Source organism: Trachurus japonicus, chromosome 5 (assembly GCF_045865225.1).
Source record: "Trachurus japonicus isolate A0001 chromosome 5, Traja_1.0".
Taxonomy (NCBI): Eukaryota; Metazoa; Chordata; class Actinopteri; order Carangiformes; family Carangidae; genus Trachurus; species Trachurus japonicus.
Genome location: NC_140911.1, coordinates 17,970,352 through 17,991,541, shown reverse-complemented (window position 1 = coordinate 17,991,541; position 21,190 = coordinate 17,970,352). Strand labels below are relative to the sequence as shown.

Here is a 21,190-nt window from a genome sequence, read left to right as displayed (position 1 = left end):
AGTATTTTTGGTGGGAACTGATTGACTCAGGACAATAACTTTGCTTTTTTGTTCTATTTGTTAATGGCTCCTGCTTAACCCATCTTTCTATTATTGTTGTTTTCTTACCAATTCTATGGCACTGTGTAGGTTGTGTGCAGTGTGCGAAATACCCATCAATATTCGGGGGGGTCCCTAACTCGCGATTGTTGCGCAGTACCGTTATTTTTTTTTCTTTTTATAAAGTAGGACTATAACATTACAATAAGCCAAGAAAATTAGCCTATAGCCTAAAAAGGAGAGGCAAAGTTGTGCATTGCAATGCAGAAAGTAATTGATAATAAATAGACGATAATTCAATAAATAAAAGACAATAATTGGCACCACACTGGCGCACTTGAACAATGAATAAATGCCAGGTATAGGAGACTGGCGCGCGATCAGGGCAATGCAGAAACGAATATAGACAATAAATAAAATACAACAATTAAAATGAATGAAAGACACCAAACTCGTGCACTCAAATAACAACCAACTGTATAAATCTGGAGATCGGAGACTGACGTGCAATTATGTGCACGAGATCCTCAGCCTGCAACTATGACCGATCATGTAGCCTTATCTAACCATCCATCTAGCAAATACGTTTAAACACAGCATTGAACACATCCACAAATCACATTCGTATAACGGGCCATCATGAAAATTGAAAAAGCACAGACAAATAGCTCACAACAGGCGCCTGGCCAAACAACACCACTGGGGGTTCAGGCCATAGTATGCTGAAGCAGGCTAGCCTCTTACCTCAAGTTATTTTCCTGCCTTAATGTCAAGCCAAGGGTTGCGGTATTTCCATTACCCCACCTGCTTAGGTGTAAAAAAAAAAGAAAAGAAAAGAAAAGCGGCCAATCACCAGTGCTAGCAGCAGGGGCTGCGGCTACGTCTTCAGAGCACTCGGCCTCAACTTCACTTTCTTCGGCAGAGGGTGGGAGAGGAACGGGATCCTCTGTTCTGATAGCGAGTGGGCTCGACTCCTGCGCTGGGCTGGCGCACATGGCTAATTTGCATAATGCGCAGGTGACACGGTTCAGCTTAATGTTAAACGAATAAATGTTTTGAATTATGAATACTGGACATGGTGATCTTAAACACATTTAATTGACCACAATAAAATTATTGTATTATATTATATATTTTTTTTTTTTGACAAGATTGAGACCCCCCTCAGATTTTGCTTTTGAGTCTTTCAGGGGGTCTCAAGGGGTTAATCGGGGGGGTCCGACCCCCCCAAACCCCCACGTATTTCGCACTATGGTTGTGTGTGTATATACTGTACATATACCTCAGGTTTTTTCTCTGTTTTCCCAGCTGGACAACCCTGATGAGCAGGCAGCACAGATCAGAAGAGAGCTGGACGGACGACTGCAAATGGCAGACCAGATTGCTCGGGTAAGATGGATGGATGGATGGATGGATGGATGGATGGCACATAACCCGGCCTCAGTGTTTAAAATTGGGTTACTGTTGTATTTCTTTCAGATAATCTAGCCTGCTCTTTGGGTGCTCTTAGGTTGTTTTGGACATTCTGTGAATAGTGCTCATTACTAGAGATGCACCGATCCGATACCTGGATCGGATATCGGCTCCGATATTGACTAATTAGCTGGATCGGATATCGGATGAATGAGGCCGATCCAGCATTCCGATCCAGTCATTTCTTTTTTATTAATATCATACACAGCAATACAGTTACAGCGATCTAGTGTTATTTATTTCTTTTTGCTGCTAATGTACACTTTGTTATTTGTTAATAAATAATATTAAGTACATCTATATCTGTGTTACTGTAATTTGTTACCTTTTTTTTAACAAGGCTAAATGTTTATGTCAAGCCTGATGCCTTCACTCACATGGCAAGGTATACGGTTCATTCATTCAACAGTAGTATCGGATCGGTATCGGGTATCGGCCGATACGCTCAGCCCAGGTATCGGTATCAGATTGGATCGGAAAAAACTGGATCGGTGCATCTCTACTCATTACTGTAAGTGACTGGCTGTCTTTCTGTTTCTCCAGCATGGTGGAAGGTTTCCGAGGTTCTCCTCCAGGGAGATGGAGGCCATGTTCATTGAGGAGCTGCGATCGTCCGTCAACCTGCTGATGGCCAACCTGGAGAGCATGCCAGTGTCCAAGGGTGGAGAGTTCAAGCTGCAGAAGCTTAAACGAGGCCACAACACATCTATCATGGACATGGGCCAGGAGGATGAAAACACGCTATCCAAATCTGATGTGGTGCTGTCCTTCACCTTGGAGGTGGGTGGACACTTGTCCAACAGCTCTACTTAGCAATTAATGTACCTTTGGACTGTGGAGTGAACAGCGTTTCAGCAGATTTCATTAGATGAGATTAACAATCATGATTTGATCTTTCTGGGTAGGGATTTCACGATTACTTGTTTTCATGATTAATCGCGGTATTAAACGCCACAATTAATTTATCGTAAAGATTCCTAAATACCGTTACTTTCCCAAAAAGATGATGTTGGAACCATATCAGCAGATGTGCGCCAGAATAAAGGTAAATGCTCAGATACTGGTCCACTTAACTAACATAACATTGAATTGGTAGGAATTTAAATGTTAGCGTGTCATTTCTAATTAAAAAAAAAAAAAAAAAAAAATTAAAATAAACGTAAACATTTGGTTTGGATGACAATTTATGACCTGAATATTTGAAACATTCCCCCTGGGGATCAATAATTGGTCATATATTAATAGATACTTGAAATATTTTGTGTAAACAATGAGTAATGTAATTATATTTTGACTATATTTGATTTTACACATTCATAGTGTTGTGAAATTAATTATGTAATCGTGATAATCGTAGTTCCGTGGTTATTTCTCTGACAATTATCACACCAAGAAAATGTATAATCGTGACATTCCTATTTCTGGGTAAAATGAAATGAAGGTTGTTCTAGAGGTGAAGAAGGAGGACAGAGGCTCATTACAATAAACACGGTTCATCCTAATGGGAGCATGAATGTTCTCAGACACTTTAGACTAATACAGTTTTAGACTTTGTGACACATGATGCTGCTTGACCAACAGTAAGCGCAGGTTCCTCCACATCTGTCCTTGAACAGAGACTCAGGTTACAATCCCAAATCCCAGTCAGAGGAATTACTTATTACATCACATGAGTGAAATTTCATTGCCATGGCAACAGAGTAAGCTCCCTCAGCAGATGAGGACCAGGAGATACCATGTCTGGAAGCTCTGGACAATTATGTGCGCCTTTTGCTAATACTGCTTCTTAGGTCAATAAATCTCACTGTAATGTGCATCACAGTGACGACTGTGTCTTGTTGCATGAGAATTGTGTTTAGAGTTTTGCAACGGAATGACTGAGATCTGCAAATTGTGTTTTTCTCAATTGCTAAACAGTTCAAGGCTCCCTGAACTGGCTCATATTGGTTTCTTCACATCATTAGCCACAAGTGTGATCAATTTTGAGTTGCTGTGTTTAAGTTGTGACACCTCTGTGCTTTAATTGAGTTTCACTTTTGCTACCTGTGCTTACTATTATGTAACACAAGTGTATCACAGTGCAAAATGTGTTTTAGTGGGTGAGAATATGTTTGCAAGTTTTGTCTAACTAGGTGAAAAGTGCTTACGGTGATAAATTCACTAAATGGGTTAATGCACTGAGCATTTGGTTCAGACAATAGTGTTTAGTGTTTTAGCAATTGACAAAAACTGTAATCAGTGGATTGAACGAAAAGTGCAAAGTATTCACCCACTCATTAAAAACACCATTCCATAGGGCTCAAGCTGCTTCCTCCTTTGTTGAAATTTGCCAGACTTATAGCGCTTTTTCTTCACGAATCTTGGACAGTTTCTCAGGATGAGCATCTGGAGTTGATAATGAGATGAGATGTCTCCAGGATTTCCATAGACTGACAGACTTTCTGAGGCCCACATTAATTGGCTGAAAGGCAGGTCCATTTCTATGTTAAACAGGAAAAGGAGACCAATTCAGTATCTCCACTCGGATGGTACATTTCCTGTCCAGAACCTGTGCCCAGCCTCTGTGGGTGTTTATCCTCCACCAAGATCAAATCAAGCTTATCAGTCCAGCAGGACTATGATTATCTTACTGTCTCCCTGTTTTCTAGCATCTCAAAGAAAAAAAAGGCACTTTTCCATCTCTTCCATACACACACACACATATTAAAAAGCCATGTGGGTGAGGTGGGAGAAATGCTCCTTTTGTACAATGAGTGTTTTCTGTAGCTTTGCAGCACCTTTCCACAATTTGTGCATCCCTCTTTGGGTTCTGAAAATGACTCTGTAGACATTAAATCAAGAGACACTTCCTTTCCTGGACAATTGCATGAAAGCTTACTGGATGACTGGTTAAAGCTTTAATCAGTCTGGTCATGTTTCATGCTGTGTTTTGACATAATGTATTTACAATGTGAGTCATCTGTGTCATCTTCCAAAACAACAAAAACTGATATTACAGTGAACTCCTCTAAAGGAACAGTTACTCTGGAGGCTAAAAGCATTGGTTACATATTTACTTGCTTTCTGTTGTTGGTTGGTGCATAAAAGTTGGCCCGTCAGATTACTTTACTCACAGTTTTCATTTAGACACAGTCTGAGCAGTGTGAAAAATGTAACATCCCATTTGATTGAATACTGTCTCATTTCACACTCACCACCGTGTTAGTTAATTGAAGATAATCAGGGGAGTCTGTGAATAAAGGTATACTGTATCCTGATGTGTCTAGTTGAGTTTGTGACAGTGGATTAAAACCTTCCTGCCTGCAAATGTGGTTTCATGTAATTCATTGAAACCATAAATGAAAGAAGAAAAAGCAAACAAAGGAAAAACAAGCAAAAAAGCAGTTGTTACTTTTTGTTCATCCTGTATGGCACACACAAAAAATGTATAACACTGCCACCATGTGGTATATTTCTTAAATAGCACAATTTTAACTTTCTCTTTGATGGATAACTGAGAATTTTAGTTCAGACGATCGTGTAACTGAGGCGTCAACACTGACAGAGCTTTAATGTTTATAACATGAGACAGCTACACAACTATAGGACCTGCTGACTGTCATTCAGATAGACAGCGCTGTTGCTTTCCAAGTTGTTGTTCAGACTTGTGATGTCGGGCTGTTTAAACCGTTTACACTCTGTTTCAAAGCTGTGTCTCTCTGTGTCTCTTGAAGGTGGTGATTATGGAGGTTCAGGGCCTGAAGTCTTTGGCTCCAAACAGAATTGTTTACTGCACCATGGAGGTGGAAGGAGGACACAAGCTGCAAACAGACCAGGCTGAGGCATCAAAGCCTACGTATGTACACACAAACACAAACATTTCCTCAAGTCATAGTTCCTCCGGCCATTGAAAGTTTCCTCTGTAGACTCTACTCTGTCTAGACTTGTCTTACATCATTTCTGCTGATTTGTCAGCTGCGTATTCAAGCAGGAAATCAGCCGGTTTTACCACATCCGGGTGTCAAGCTTCAAGACTAGATTTGGGTCTGGAAACTGGGGAGGCCACTGAAGTAACTGAACTCACATTTAGTATGTCAATGAAACCAGTTTGTAACATAAAGCATTATCCTGCTGGACGTAGCTATTAGAAGATGGTCAATTGTGGCCATGAAGGGATGAACATGGTCACCAACAATACTCAGACTGTGGTATTCATGACCATGGTGATTGGTATTACTGTAAGAATAAAACATTCCCCACAACATTGCACCACCAGCAGCAGCCTGGACTGTTGACACAAGGCAGGTTGGTCTACACTACAGAGTCATACTTACTTCATACAACCATCAGCCGCCTCGGCACAAATCCAGGTCTGTCAGATCAGGTCTTCATTCGTCCAGTGTTTGCAACTGTGAGTCCACTGCAGCTTCACTTTCTGTTCTTGGTGCCAGAAAGTGGAACCTAAACCTGATATGGATGTGGTCCCCACAGCTTCTCTTATCAGCACAGACTAGTAGTTATCTGAGTAACTGTGGCCTCTGTGTCAGCTCCAACCAGTCTGTCCGTCCTCCTCTGACCTCTCTCATCATTCAACACAGGATGCCTTTGTTGTCTCAGCTATGAGTAAAATCTCTGTTGTGAAAATCTGAAAATCCAGGGGATCAACCTTCTGAGAAGCTGTCTGTCACACCAACAGTCATGTCACACTCAAAGTCACTGACCTGGATCTGCAGAAGCTTACACACTGAAATGAAAGAAAGTTCAGTATCAGCCTTCAACCTTGACCCGTCATCACAGAGGCGGAAAGCAACCCTTATGTTTTGCTTCTCTGTCTCCCCTTTTCCTGCTCTGAAGCTAGCATGCTAACCAGCCACCACAACCCGCGCTGGCTGTCTGTCTCGTCTCCATAGTGTTCAATCTGACCTGAAGAAGTAGCTGCTCAGACGATATATTATAACCTGTTTTCTTGCAAACACAAAGCTTGTTGAGGCTCTTGACAAAAACGGACTTAACCCGAGCCCGAGTCAAGACCAAGACCCAACCAATGACCATTGCTTTATTCAGTACCAGTACTCATAATGATCATGTGGCTTGATATTTACGGTATTCCTCCGCTAAGAAAAGATAATTTTGTATAAAATCTATACCATATTTATTTGAAACCAAGTATGGATTGAACAGAATAACACAGCACAGAACCTGCTATAGTGTGCTACCCCCTTTGACACTGACTTTTCAGATGGTTACACAAGCATATACTTTTGTAGAACAAATTTCATTATCTCAAAGTTATTGACTTACATTTCATAAACCAAAGTGAGTGAGTGACAGAGAAAGACATTTGTGGTTAAAAAAAGATGTCACTGTCCAGCTCAATTGAGACTGAGACAAGACCGAATAAAAATGTAATCGATTCCAAGAGACCAAGACCTTAAAAATGTTGCACAACACTAGTGGTAAGTAAACAGCTGTTAATGCCAACAGTGGTTGGTTATGTAGCTATAATAAACTTTCAAATGCAAATGCAGGTGTAAAAATGTAAAATCCTGCCCATTCATATATATGTCCACATCATTCATCTTTGCAGGCTATGGGATCAGCTTGGTGTTCCTGCAATACAATATTAGCACTGAAGTGTGGTTTCAGGAGATTTCATGATCAGTCAGGTGTTACATATCTCTGGCTGTGTCTGCAGGGTTTGTGGGCTCCGAGACAGAGCAGATTTAGCCCGCTCAGATTTGTTACAGGGTATTACACAGGCAGAGACTCTGTTTTATGGAGTCGTATCAAAGGCTGATTTAGGAAGCGCGCAGAGAGTGTGACCGTGTTAGTGACAAAGTCTGTTCAGAGCCGTGTTTAGACTCCAGGGTTGAACATTTAATTTTATGAGCCACTGAAGTAACAAACAGGTTTCTCTTTTCATAATTTATGTGATTATCTCCGCAATTAAGTAGCAGTGACAATAAAACTGACAAAGCCTCAGTGTCAGATGTAACACCATGTCTCACATCCTGTTTCCATGGTAGCCACTCATTCTTCGTCTCATCTTTTACACTTCCTCTTTCTTCGGCCTTGTTTGATATTGTTTAGTTCAAGCTGATTTACTGGTACAGTAGAGGTTATATGAAAATGATCCTGGACTGTGTGGCTTAACAAAAGGACCATTGAATTCTGACAGACATATTGACATTTGGAAGACCCACTGAAGCCTGGATCACAACTGAACTCTGGTGTAACACAACAAAACACTTTGCAGTGCGAAATAGTTAATAAATACATTTATTGAGATATTAATCGACCGTGTGCTCCAGCGTCCTCCCTTTGTCTCTACTGCTCATCTGTCTCCAGCCCTGAGACGCACCGGTCCAGAGTTCGTCAAGCTGAAGCGCGGAGGATCTCCCTTTTTTTTAGTTAATAAATACATCTGTAACTCCCAAATTGTGAGAAATTGCATGTCAGCATTACAAATACACAGCAGCTATTATTCAAAAATGTGTAAATGACATAAAAAATAGCAGAAAGAAAAATTATGAACACAGAGAGAACAACCATTTTATGCGCAAATGTTAGTTGTGAAACTTCTGCCTTCTTACTTTAAAGCTACAGTGCTACAGTTTGACATCAGGGGAAATACACATATTTACTGATCAACTATTTATTGGCTGGGGCTAATCACCTGCTTGGCAACTGGACTCACAGCAAAGAAATAGTCTTTAACTTAATCTTATTGTGTCATGAATGACATCTGAAATGTGTATGTCAGACATATTGTTGATATTTTGTCATTGAGCTCAGGAGAACTGTAGAACAGGCATACTTTTGTGTTATATTGAATAATTGTTATCTGATTCACTGTTGGCTCCTATAAACTGTTAATGTGTTGTCAGTACCTGCAGGAACATTACAGGCGCAGTAACAGTGACACACTCTTGGCACGTTGCAGTGTAATAACTGTCTGCTCATGTGAAATGTGACTGACAACATAATTGACCTATAGGCTGATGTCTAATGCTAATTACAACAGATTAGCTCATTGGAATCTGTGATGAAAAGAAAGGAAAGACAGTGAGTGATTGTATCTAATGTTTGATAGAGAACTGTTTTTGAACATAGACGGTTATCATTTAATTATTACACAAGCTAACAAAGCCATACTTGAGCTACATGCTTGTTTTCCTCTGGCTCTGCTGGCCAAATGTGGCCCATACAGCATGATTGATGTATTTTTCTGACCTGGGCACATTCACACAGAAAATCTCCCAGGTGCCAGCCAATACCAGGGCCTGCATTCACATGGATCTGCTCTTGTTGATTTGCTCAGCAGGTGTTTCTTCTATATGTTAGACGGGGTTAATAATAGGTGAAATACAGCTGCAAAGACTCCACAGTTCCCATGACTTCACTTCCTCTTCACTACTTCTTGGATCTACAGCATTTTTCTGACTTGGCCTTTTCAACTTTCCTTTGAGATGCTGTTTTCTCTGATGAGTAGAGAATGTGAACTGAAGTGCGTGTGGGAGGTTAAATGGATTTCTCCAGTGGAAATATCTTCACCCTGCTATTCTATTGCCACAGGTTTATGAGCACCACCCTTCATCTTCTACCCTCCCTCTGGGCAGTATAGAGTCCTTGATTTGATTATCATTTGCTGACTCAAACATGTTTGAGCTGATGACTCTGATGGACACTGTAGCCTACTTCAGTATTTTCAAGTACTTTTCATATAGGCTGCTGTACTTTGCTATTTATATTTCTGGTGACCTTCACTGCACAGTGAACTTTTAGTCCGATACATCTCCGTCACAGATTCTTAGTAAATGGACACATTTTAGTTAATGAATGCCAGAATGGGAGTTCAACGTAGAACATTAAACGAGAATAAAGACGTAAATTTACGACTTTATTCTCGTTATGTTATGACTTTTTCTTGTAGGAAATGTACGACTTTATTCTTGTAAATTTATGACTTTATCTGTTTTTTTTCTCAATGTGGCCCTAATACTCCGTCGTACAATAGCAGTAGTTCATCACAAACATAAAAACAACAAAAAAAACAAAACACACCAAATAATTATCATTGAAAGCGAAGTTCAAAAAACGAATTGATTTATTTAGGCCTATAACTATAAAACATGGCCCAACAGGAATTTACACAAAGTTTACACATTGTCTCGAAGTCTCACTATCATAATGTTTTTGAATCGCTAACATCTCTAACCCACTGAAATCAGACAGGCGGGGTTAAATCATAGACTGTATAAAAAAAGAGGTTAATGTTAGGTTAAGGGTTAAATGTCTGTTAAACCAATGGTGTTGGCGGGATTGAATCAAAAGGACGCAGTTAAATTTCACGAATAAGCTCCGCCTCCCTTCTGCCAAGTTGAAGGAAAGTCACATCGTCACACAATCATGGAGACTCTTGCTGCTGGTTCTGCTGCTAACGTTATACTGTATGTATTGTTGTGATGAACCAGGTAAACCAGGTGAACACATTTTAAATCCCCTTACAGCAGCTTTCTGTTATTGAACAATTCCACTTTTTACATCCTGTCCGGGCGGCAGGGGATTAGGGGGGTTTATAAATTCATAAAAATGTCTGTTTTTTTAATTGTTTTTCTTGGGACCATTAAATGAAAATGTATTGTGATACAGTAAGTCAATGCATTTTGGATTTGCATTTATAGTAGATCAACTCAGTAATCACAAAGGTACCACAACACATGTTTGTGAAGAAGGGGCCATATAACTTTTTTTTTTAAATCTCTCTCTCTCTCTCTCTCTCTCTCTAGTTGGGGCACACAGGGTGACTTCACCACCACCCAGCCGTTACCTGCTGTGAAGGTGAAGCTGTTCACTGAGAGCACGGGAGTGTTGGCCCTGGAAGATAAGGAGCTGGGGAGGGTAAGAAATGTTGTTTCAATTAAGTCACTTGGCTTTTGGTTGGATATCCATACCTCATAGTTGTTGTGCCTGCTGTGGAACACCATTATAAAAACAACCTTGTCCTGTCTTTTTATAGCCTACTGTTTTTATTTGCTGTACTATTTTTGAATTGTGTGTTGTAAAGCATTTTTAACTCATTTTTTTTAAATTATCATTATTAGGGTCCGGGCAGCTAAGCTGCCGGGACACTATTGTATTCCTAGGAATTCTTCTTCTTTCTTTCTTTCTTTCTTCTTCCAAGGAAGTCATACTTCCCATGGGCGAAAACTCACCAAACTTCACAGAAACATCCGACCCCATGCCAGATTCACTCAACTCCAAGGACATGTGCCCCCCCCTCCTAGGGGGGGCACAATAAGCGTTTAAATTTAAAAACTTTAAAAATTCCTACCAAACCAACGGTAGATGCTACAGTGTTGAAACTTCACCACAATGTAGCCTCAATACTGCTGAAACTTTTGTCCACTTAAACTCATTACAAATTATGAAGTCCATCACTCTGTTTTTTTCAATAACTGTAAAACTTTTAAAATGTATCTCCTCCCACAATTTTTGCTCAATTGTCACCAAACTTGCTACAGAGCATCTCCAGACCGTCCTCCACAAAACTTGTTTCTCGGATTTTTGATTAAGCAAAAATTGAGCCTACAGTGCATGAAAACGTTTGACTGTAAACACTACTGTAAACATATACCATCAAATTCTTGCTAAATACATTTTCAAACTTCCTGAAAAAAAATGAGAATATTCTGGAGTCATGGTTAATGAAGTTTGGCAAATATCAGAATTTATCTCAAAAACTGAATTTTTGAGAACATTTTGAATTCTGCTCTCATGGGAACAACTGCAATCAATGTGAGTGTGGAATTTTTAACATCAGATTTTCTCTTATGAAGCAAAACACTTATCATTAAAAACAAATCACCAACATTTCCATGCTGTCAAGATGCAATTTATGTATTATCAGATTTTTGTTTAGATGACTGAATTTCTGAAATTTTGACCATTTCATCACAACAGCTGCCCGGGCACTGGCTCACCTGAGTGGATAAATGAAGCTACACAGCAGGTCTCACTACCAGCCAATTAGCTCAGCGAGTTAGGAGCTGGTTCTTGGTGTCAGAGGTTGTGGGTTCGAGACCCAGCAAGGGTGATGATGATGATGATGATGATGATGATGATGATGATGATGACAGATCAAAATGTCACATGTCCTCAAGCTGTTTTGCTGTCTAAATGCAATTTATGTGTTAACAGATTTTTGTTTAGATAACATAATTTCTGACTTTATGACCATTTTTGAAATCTGCCTTTACAACAGCTGCCCGGGCACTGGCCCACCTGAGTGGATAAATGAAGCTACACAGCAGGTCTCACTACCAGCCAATTAGCTCAGCGAGTTAGGAGCTGGTTCTTGGTGTCAGAGGCTGTGGGTTCGAGTCCCAGCAAGGGTGATGATGATGATGATGACAGATCAAAATGTCAGTTGTCCTCAACATGAAACACAAGACAATTGTCCTAATGGTGGCATCACAGCAAGCTTCTAATTTTAAAAATCCAAATAGCTTGGACTGGACTATGTGCGAAGGCTCCTAACATCTTAGAGTCACAGTAGATGTTTAACAAATACATATCATTACCTCAAAAACTGATTTTTCTTTTTACTGTGGTTTCAAATCTGCCTACACGACAGTGAATGGCTTACTCAATTTGTGAAGCCACTATTGCACTCCCACTTGTCAATTAGCTCAGTGCGATAGGCAACGGTCTTTGGTTCCCGAGGTTGTGGGTTCAACCCTCAACTGGTCCAAATTGGACATTATAAGGACAACTGTCTTGTCTTCCTATTCTCCTGTTTGTTGCTCAGAATTGCCAAAATTTGCCCAAAAGTAGCCCGGACCCGACCCATCGCTGCGCAGCAGCTATAATTATTTATTGTTATTGTTTCATTATGACAACATTTGTCACATCATTTCATCCAGGTTGTGCTACATCCAACTCCCAACAGTCCCAAGCAGTCTGAGCTCCATAAGATGACGGTGTCTAAAGGTTGTCCAGACAGTGACCTCAAAATCAAACTGGCCATTCGCATGGACAAACCGCAGAACATGAAGCATTGTGGGTAAGTGACAGTAAAATAGGCACTAATTCTGACTTGTTCAGGTCATAATAAATGAACACACTAGGTGCTGTGAAGAACATTGACTGTATGGCAAAGATACATGATGATACAAACAACTTTATAAAGTAAATGTTTAAGGGTAAATATCCTTTGTGCAAGATGTTGGGTTATACAAAAAAGATGGATCAGTGTCATAGTAGGGAGGTTAAGCGACTTTTGATTTCAAGTCATGATGCAAAGGTCCCCTTTGGCATGGAAGTACCTTAAGGTCATACAAATAAATCTATCCTAAGACACAAGTGAGATCACACTTTGTATCCGAAATAAACACATTCCATTTAGAATGTCCATATAAACCTCAATGTTTTCAGCTCCTGGATGTGATCTACAGCTTATTTGTGACATGATTGCAATATTTCAGGATTGTTTCTCAGTTTGAATGATGAACAGGGATCTAATGCCTTTCAATCTGTAGGGTGGACTGACATAGGAAGCATAAAGTCCAGTCAAGACATTCCATTATGGCTAATTTGAAATAAGAAATAAAGATACTGTAACATCATGAGATTGATAAGATGAGCATTAACAAGCATTCACAAAAGTAAAAATCTACCAAAATAATGAAGCTTACCAGTTTCTCAGCATTACTCTGAGAGAGGATCTTAGCCAGCGATACGGCGCTGGTGAAATAAGTCAGTCCTAATCATATGCTTTATGTGACAGCTGCGAACCTAAACTTCCCTATATGTATATAAAAGCTGAACATTGCTTACTAAGGGCGTTCTACACTAAAAATTGTTAGTTTACTTTAGGAGCACAATGTAAAATGTATTCGGTAGCAGGTTATATAAGCCTTAAATAATGTACAGGGTCCAATGTGATCCATTTTTATATTTGAGAACAGTAAAAACATTTTTCCTTTGACTTTAAGTTGACTTCTAATATGACGCAGAATGGGTCATACATGTAAATTCACCTTTTTAAAATCAACATACACAAGCAGTAACTAGCTATAGGTAGGCCTATATTTTGACCAACACAATATTTGGCTATTTGGTCTTTCCTGCCACTACTGTGATATGAATTACATCTTACTATTTAACTACTTGTAGGCTATATTTGTTGCACTCTGTCTGATGTTCAACAAATCAGTATCAGTATAGTTTTATTAATGTTTTTACATTAATAAAACCCAATATCCTGTCACACAAGCAGCTGCATGTTGTCTCAGAAGCTGTAGATCACGTCCAGGAGCTGAAGGCATCAGGGGATCTACCTGAGTTTGTATGGACTTTCTAAATGGAATGTGCTTTTAACATGCGTTTTCTCAATTAAAAAAAGGCATTTTAAAAACATGTTTATTTCGGATACAAAGTGTGATCTCACTTGTGTCTTAGGATAGATTTATTTGTATGACCCTAAGGTACTTCCATGCCAAAGGGGACCTTTGCATCATGACTTGAAGTCAAAGGCCTATTTTTTGGGCTTAACCTCCCTACTATCATGATGAAAGTGAAAATATTGAAGGTATATGAATCCAAAATAAAAATAAGGAATTTAATAGTAACTGCATAAGGATTATTATGTTTTACAGCCTAATGTTGCTCTTGTTTAAGTGGGACACTACATGTCAGAACAGATCTAAATCTACATTGAAACCAAAACAAAATCTGTCTAATAATAAAACAAAAGTGGCTTTTATCGATGGGCTCAACTAAATGACATGCTTCACTAAAAGAGCCCATCACTGTCACCATCACTGTAGCTGTCAGGAGCTGTACATCCATCTTCATGCCTCCCTCCCTTCCATATGCTTTCTTCTGGGGCCTTGGAGGAGGCTTCTGGGATGCCCTGTAAGATACCCACACTGCCTCCATGTACCACGTGACTGGTTCCACCCCTCTGCACGGCGCATAGGCAGGGCCCCCATGTGTCGCCTCACAGAAGGTGGTTTATATAGGACGACAGGCACAGGCAGCTCAGGGACGGACCGTGGGGAAAGACAGACTGAGGTGGGCTCATCAGAGAGACCCTCGGCCACGCTGGGAGCAGCAGAGGCAGATCAAACTGGGGTCCTCACCCTCAGATGTTCTTTTACAATAAAAGCCCTCTCCCAGTCTGCCTGCCTCCCTGCTCAGAGTCGAACAGCAAACACAACACAATGAGCCTTAGGATCCACAGAGAGTGAACATTTACTTGAATGCTTTTATTGTGTAGATTGAATAACACATTTTGGAATTAAACATGGTAATGTGCTGTATCTCTGAATGAGGTAACATCATTTTTTTAATGAGTTGGGAAAATATCAGATGAATGCAAGTTTAACATATGAAATTATTTGCTCTAATACTTAATTCTTCATTTAAACAACCTAATTTATTTAATTCTGTGCCTCTAAATTGTAGTCCATAGATAATCATAGTATAAATAGTATCAATCTGATGCACAATAAGAATGGTAACACTTTTAATGTAAAGTGTGAAACACATAAATGATTAATGAGTAAGGCCCCTTAATGAGTTGTATTCACTGTGAAGAACAATCACATCAACAGTGATAACTATTGCTATATGTGTGTATACTGTATGTAGTTATCATAATGAGAAAGGCTGTTGACAAGCTAAACAAAATTGCCAAGACAGGAGACAATGAATTTGTTCATTTGATCTGCCATGATTTGATTTGCCAAATGAGTGAGCATCTTTAAATTACTGCCAGAGGTTAACTGCTTTGTAAACAACTTCAATTGTTATATTCTCTAGGTTGTTTCTTTAATTTGTCACCGTCTGTATTTACTGTGAGGGGCAGATGTGCAGTGTAGTGAAACTGTGAACTTGAGTGAAACACACAGACTGTAACTTCTACCTCTGGGGGTCTCGCAGGCAATATAAAAACAAAAGATGGTGGTAAGTGATGTCATGGCACCATGGGATCATAGGCGTTGTGGTGTCCCCCCCCACCATCTCTGTACCTGTTTCCCATTTGGCATTCCTTGGGGAAATGAAACAGACCCCTTGATTATAAAAATTAACTCTGAATAAAGCAGTTTCACATTCACAGTTAGTGTTTCACAGATGCTTTCCAAACACATGATGCTATTCATGAACCAGATGTTGAGCAATTAACAACCAGAAATTCATTAATGCTCTTTGGCAGTGGTTTTAGAAAGGAAAATGTGAGAACACAGTTAACACAGAGTATGGGCCTGTTATTTTTTACGCATTTAGTCAAAATAAATGCTGATTTAAACAGGAACATCATTACTGTACCACAGTGAGCTGAGGTGGGGGGTAGAATATGATTTGGGCCTATGTCTGCATAACACAGCCTGTAAATCAGTGCCAAACAGACACAACTAAATGTAACACTCTTACTATCACTAGACGTACTCCAAGAAAGATCCGTCGGCTTAGACAACACCGTCCAATACAGAGCAGGACATCGAGATGTAACTGTGAAGCTCAGGGACTAAAGCAGTGATTTGAATGGTTGCAGTGACGGCATTTGACCAGGAGATGTCAGTAGATGCTCAACACTGGTGCATCAGGCTTCATGTCATATCAGCCATGGCAAAGTAGAAAGAAGAGAAAATGTTTCCACTTTCCAATTGAAAAAACTGCATCAAGGTAACAGTGAAAAAAGTTGTTTATGTATAATTATGAATGTTATTTTCCCCTTTGTATCCCTCAGGTATCTCTGGGCCATCGGCAAAAATGTGTGGAAAAGATGGAAAAAAAGATTCTTTGTGTTGGTTCAGGTAAGCACAGATAAACCTTTACTTTCCTTAAACAACAAATGGGAAGGATCTATTGGATGAAATTAAATATAACACTCCAAGTTATGTTTTCATTAGTGCATCATCACCTGAAACTGAGAAAAAAAGCTCTCTTCATTATCTTAGAGTATCTGCATAGGGAGCAGGTCCTCTTCCACACAGCCTGCCATGTTGCACTGCCATGCTTCAGTAGTGACCCAGAGTGGACAAACTAAACACAAACTCTCAAGTGGACATTTTACATGTTTACATTACCTTACTATTACCATTGTAAATTCTCTCACACACTTAGATATTGAGAGGTGGAGCATTCAGTTGCTTGCGATTTACAACATTACCACTAGATGCCACTAAATCTTGCACACTGGTTCTTAATTAAGGGTGTTTAGTGAAGCTATGTCTACCTCTGCAGGGTTAAAGTTTACTTCTTTCAAATTAAGATGGGCTGTAAATCTATATTTTATGTAGTTTTGATTCATTTTGATCAAGTAAAACAGTCTGATTGCCAAACCAGGTTCAGTGTAACAGGGTTGGATGTATTTCTGAACAACTTTGTCAAGTCCTTTTTCCTCAGCAGCAGTTATGATCCCAGCAGTTTAACCAACCAGTGTTGAGAAAGTAAAGCCTGGTTAAGATGATTATTTCATATTTAGCAGTACGTCCTTAAAGAGAGCATCCAAATAATGTCATACTTTCTTTATTCTCTATTATAACTTTATAACCACAAGATCACATTTTGACTGGAGTTAGCTCCATGACTTTATCACACACCAAACACACAAACCATGAGCAGCCATCAACATGCAGCTCTGCTTCATGGCTATATGGTATTTTCATTGGCCACATGTTGTGTGTGTGCAGCAAGACAGAGAGATGCAGCCAAGCTGTCCTCCCTTGGCTGTCAGAGGAATGATGGAGAGGCCAAGCAGGCTTTTGTCAGGAGATGGGGGGTGGGGTGGGTGTGTGTGTATGTGTGTGTGTGTGTGTGTTTGTGGAGGGGTGGTGGAAGCAGCCATTTCCTGGTGGCTCTGCATTAGGAAGTGGGCAGCAGTGGCGGGTGAGGAGGGGGGGGTAGCGGCCTGTCTCTTGTGCATTGGAGAGGATATGTCTCAGAGCTACAAGTTGACAGGGGATTGACAAAGTCGAGTGAACACTAGCTGGCCTAACACTTGCAGCTAGAAAAGCCTGAGCACCGCCAACTTGAAGCCTCTTATTTGCTCCCAGCTAAATATATAGCAAGTGACAAATACTGGTCAATCGACTGCATGCGCGCATGTGTGTGGCTGTGTATGTGTGTGTGGGCTTGTTTCACTATATTTGTGGGACCAGGAGACTCCTCTGCTTGTGAGATCTCTGGCTGCTTCATTGGAAACAAAATGATGGACCGTGCGAGTTCACAAAGCGATAGAGGGTTAAGACCTGGTCTAAGTCTTAGTGTTAGGGTCATGGCCTTAGATTGTGATCGTTCAACTTTGGATAAGAGGTCAAGGAAATGGAATGTAATGAGATGGGTCCCACGGATATAGTAAAAGATGGTCTGTGTGTGTGTGTATGTGTGTTGGGGGGGGGGTGGGGGGCGTTATGTCTGTGTATGTTTGTTTTGAGGAACAGACACTGTTGTTGCTGTTTTAGATGTTATGTGGTAGAGACTCTGCAGTGTCATTTGTCTGTTTTTTTTTATATAAAATGGTGTGAATAAATATTGACTGCTGTCATTTTGTTACTCACATTTGTATTTACCACATCACACTTTGATTTAGGTCTGTTTCCCTTAAATGGGTCATCAGGGAGTGTTTTGCAGGTACAAGGGTGCCCAAACATTTGTAGATACAATGATTAAAGATTTAGTTCTATGTTTTTGGTCTCAGCTGCACATAGAGGTGGGCAGCGCCTCACAACAACAACATCAATGGTTTGATCCCGTCTGTGTGGAGTTTGGATGTTTTCCCCGTGCTTGTGTGAGCTCAGAATCAGAGGGACGGTGGTTTGATCCACATGTCCAAATCTAATTGTCCTTGGGCAAGACACTGCCCCCAGTGTTTCATCGGTTGAGGAATTGTATGGAAAGTGATGGTTGTTCAAAATTAAAAAATAAATTCAAAGACACAGATTCCACCACAAATTCAGAAAACAACCATATCAATATGAATGGCTGAGTTTAATTTTCTGTAGCATGTTTGTGTATTTGCAGCGAGTTGATGTTATGAGTTATTTTCTGAATTTTTAGCACAATTTTTTCTTTGCATGTGTCTTCTGAAGTTGCATTACCATGAGCTCTCAGGAATTGGACCACTGTACAGAGGAGGTTTGCTCTGCCTCCTTTAATAAAATGAAATGTGCCTGAAACCTAAAAAGGAGTCTACCTGCAGAAGGACCCAGAGCAGGACCCCCCTTTTATTCCTGTCAGTCAGATGGCCCCCAGTTCATCACCCAGTTCTTTGGGATAACAAATTAAAATGTAAAAAGGTCTTGCTCAAACACTCTGACGTATTCACAGTCATATTTGGCCAGTGAACAAATTAAATGAGTGATAGCAAATGACCTCAAGGCGTTAGATGTAAAGATTTGGGTATTGGCTGTAATATGTAAGAAAAAAAAAAAAGGCACAACAAAATAAACTACGATTCATTCATAGCACTGTGAATACAGGCCTGTTAGTTTAATACACATATTTTTTCTGGGTTATTAAAGTCGTTAAGAAAAATGAACAGTCTGCAAACCACCACACGTGTGTGTTTTGATAATGTTTGTGTACTGCAGATAGAGGGAGACTTTCTTTTCTATCCTTGTACTTTATTTTGTTATTTATGACTGTATAATTGATGACTTTGCATTAAGCAAAGGGCGCCATAAAAAGTAGAACTGTCACTGCTTTCTTATTTTAGTTCAAAGGAACCCTTGTTGATCTGATCAGCGTGGTTTTGAATGACTCAGGAGTTGATATGTCACTTCATCTCAGCTACACTTCCTTTTCTCTCTGTGTCCTCTCAGTCCTCCCCCTCTCCACTCATTCTCCTCCACATCTTCTGCTTGGACATCATTTTCCCATCCTCCTCCTTCTCGCTCATCTCCCTGCTGTTTAGCACTTGCCTGTCACCCCCCCGCCTTCATTTGTTCCTAATCAGTCCAGTGGTTGTGGCCTGAGTCGACCCTCTTTGCAGCATCCAGGCAGATTATAGACACCGAGGCGTGCTCATGGTGGAAAGAGTGTAATTGCACATCTGTCTGCGTCTGCCTTTCAGTTTGTGCCTTTTGAGTTCATCTTCATTCAGCTCAGTTCACTCTTTCTCAGGTCAGCTTCAGCTTTATTGATCTTCATTTTTTTTATCCCCTTTCTCATCACTTCATCTCAGTTCATTCCAGTCAGTTCATTTAATTCTACATCATTTAAAGTTCATTAAAATCCAAAAATTCAAGTGTAAGGATTTTATTGAAAGAAGACTGGGAAGTGGTTGGATGGAAAGTTTTGTTTGTGGCCTCTGAAGTTTGTGAGAACATGTGCCACATCCAGCAAATCATCTTCAGCGTTCATATCGATGTGTTTCCAGTAATGATGTGAGCACAAACGACTGCAGCAATCCCCCTCGCTCTCTGCTCCTTCCTCAGTCTTCATCACTGTCTCTCCATCACTGTTCTGCTGACTGACAGCTGAGAGAGAGAGAGAGCGGCAGAGACACACTGGGAGAAAGGAGGCTGGTGTTTTGGGGTATGGGTGGAGGGAGGGAGGGAGGGAGGGAGGCAGAGGGGGGGTGGGGGGTTAGTTTAGACTCTGATTTGCCTTTGTGGTGTCCTGGAGGCCAGGGAGCTGCTGGAGAGTCGGTCCAGTTCCCTCCATCCTTTTGCTTGGCCTCAGGTCTCATCAGTGCTGTCGTGAGGAATCTCATTTGTCACACACATGGAGGGAAATCCAACACACACACACACACACACACACACACACACACAATATGCAGCTGCAGCTAAAGTGAGAGCTGCCACTTGCAATGGCAGAGGTGGCGACAGCGCCAGATTGGCCAGGCCTGGTGATTTGTGACGACAGGCCTGTATGACTGGCAGCTACAGTAGCAGCAGGCCGGCTACAGCTAACAACATAGTGTCACTACACTTCCTCTTACCGGCACAGGGAGCAGTGTCAACACCACAGCTACTAACCTGGACCAGGGTCACACTGATATCTGGGTCATACTGGCCTTTTATTAACAGCACAGACAGTGTGGAGCCTGATAGACACAGTACAACACTCATTTACACCAAAGGTTCATCCTCTGAGAGCATGAATGTATTTATTTGTATTTTGTATTGGCTTGAGCTAGGGCTGGGCGATACGGCGATATTAGATGGTGAAGGATTAGAGTGTGTAGACGATCTGCCAAAGTGCAGAGATCGTAGGATCGTCTGGGGCTCATTCTATAAACTGCAGTTCTATGCTGCAAAGCGCAAACAAAGGACATTTGCAAAGTTTGCTAAAAGAGATAACAACAGTTACTTTAGTTTGTATTTTTATTTGACCCTTTTCAATCAGCTATTTAGTGTTTTGATATACTTAAAATCCTGTTAAAATGACTGTGTTGAATAAAACAAACAGTAATGTCTTCACTGATATTTTACTTTCATGTTTATTGAAAGCTATACCTTTTATGTTGCAAGAGTGCACTTTATCAGAGTGTTGTTGTTTACCTTTTACTACTATATTAATAATGATGATAATGAATACCACAAAGAAAGTTGTGTGTGAAGTAGTGCAGAATGAATGCACATGTTAGTTCACAGGTTACGTCTTGAAACGCTTGGTGACCCCGACTGTTTTTTTTATTTCCAGAACAACATCTGTGTAAGAGTTTGTGAGGGAGGGGGCTCAC

General features: G+C 40.4%; 1 protein-coding gene across 6 annotated transcripts in view; it reads left to right on the top strand.

Annotated features, from left to right (window-relative positions):
* The window catches only part of cadpsa (Ca2+-dependent activator protein for secretion a), a 147,189-nt gene that overhangs the window by 58,772 nt on the left and 67,227 nt on the right, over window positions 1–21,190 (top strand). For all 6 annotated transcript variants that reach the window (XM_085776588.1, XM_085776589.1, XM_085776587.1 and 3 more), the window contains exons 4-9: window positions 1,348–1,428; window positions 2,056–2,292; window positions 5,226–5,347; window positions 10,281–10,392; window positions 12,417–12,556; window positions 16,247–16,313. In XM_085776588.1, the coding sequence (XP_085632714.1) occupies window positions 1,348–1,428; window positions 2,056–2,292; window positions 5,226–5,347; window positions 10,281–10,392; window positions 12,417–12,556; window positions 16,247–16,313 (759 nt within the window). The remainder of the gene's footprint in view (window positions 1–1,347; window positions 1,429–2,055; window positions 2,293–5,225; window positions 5,348–10,280; window positions 10,393–12,416; window positions 12,557–16,246; window positions 16,314–21,190) is intronic.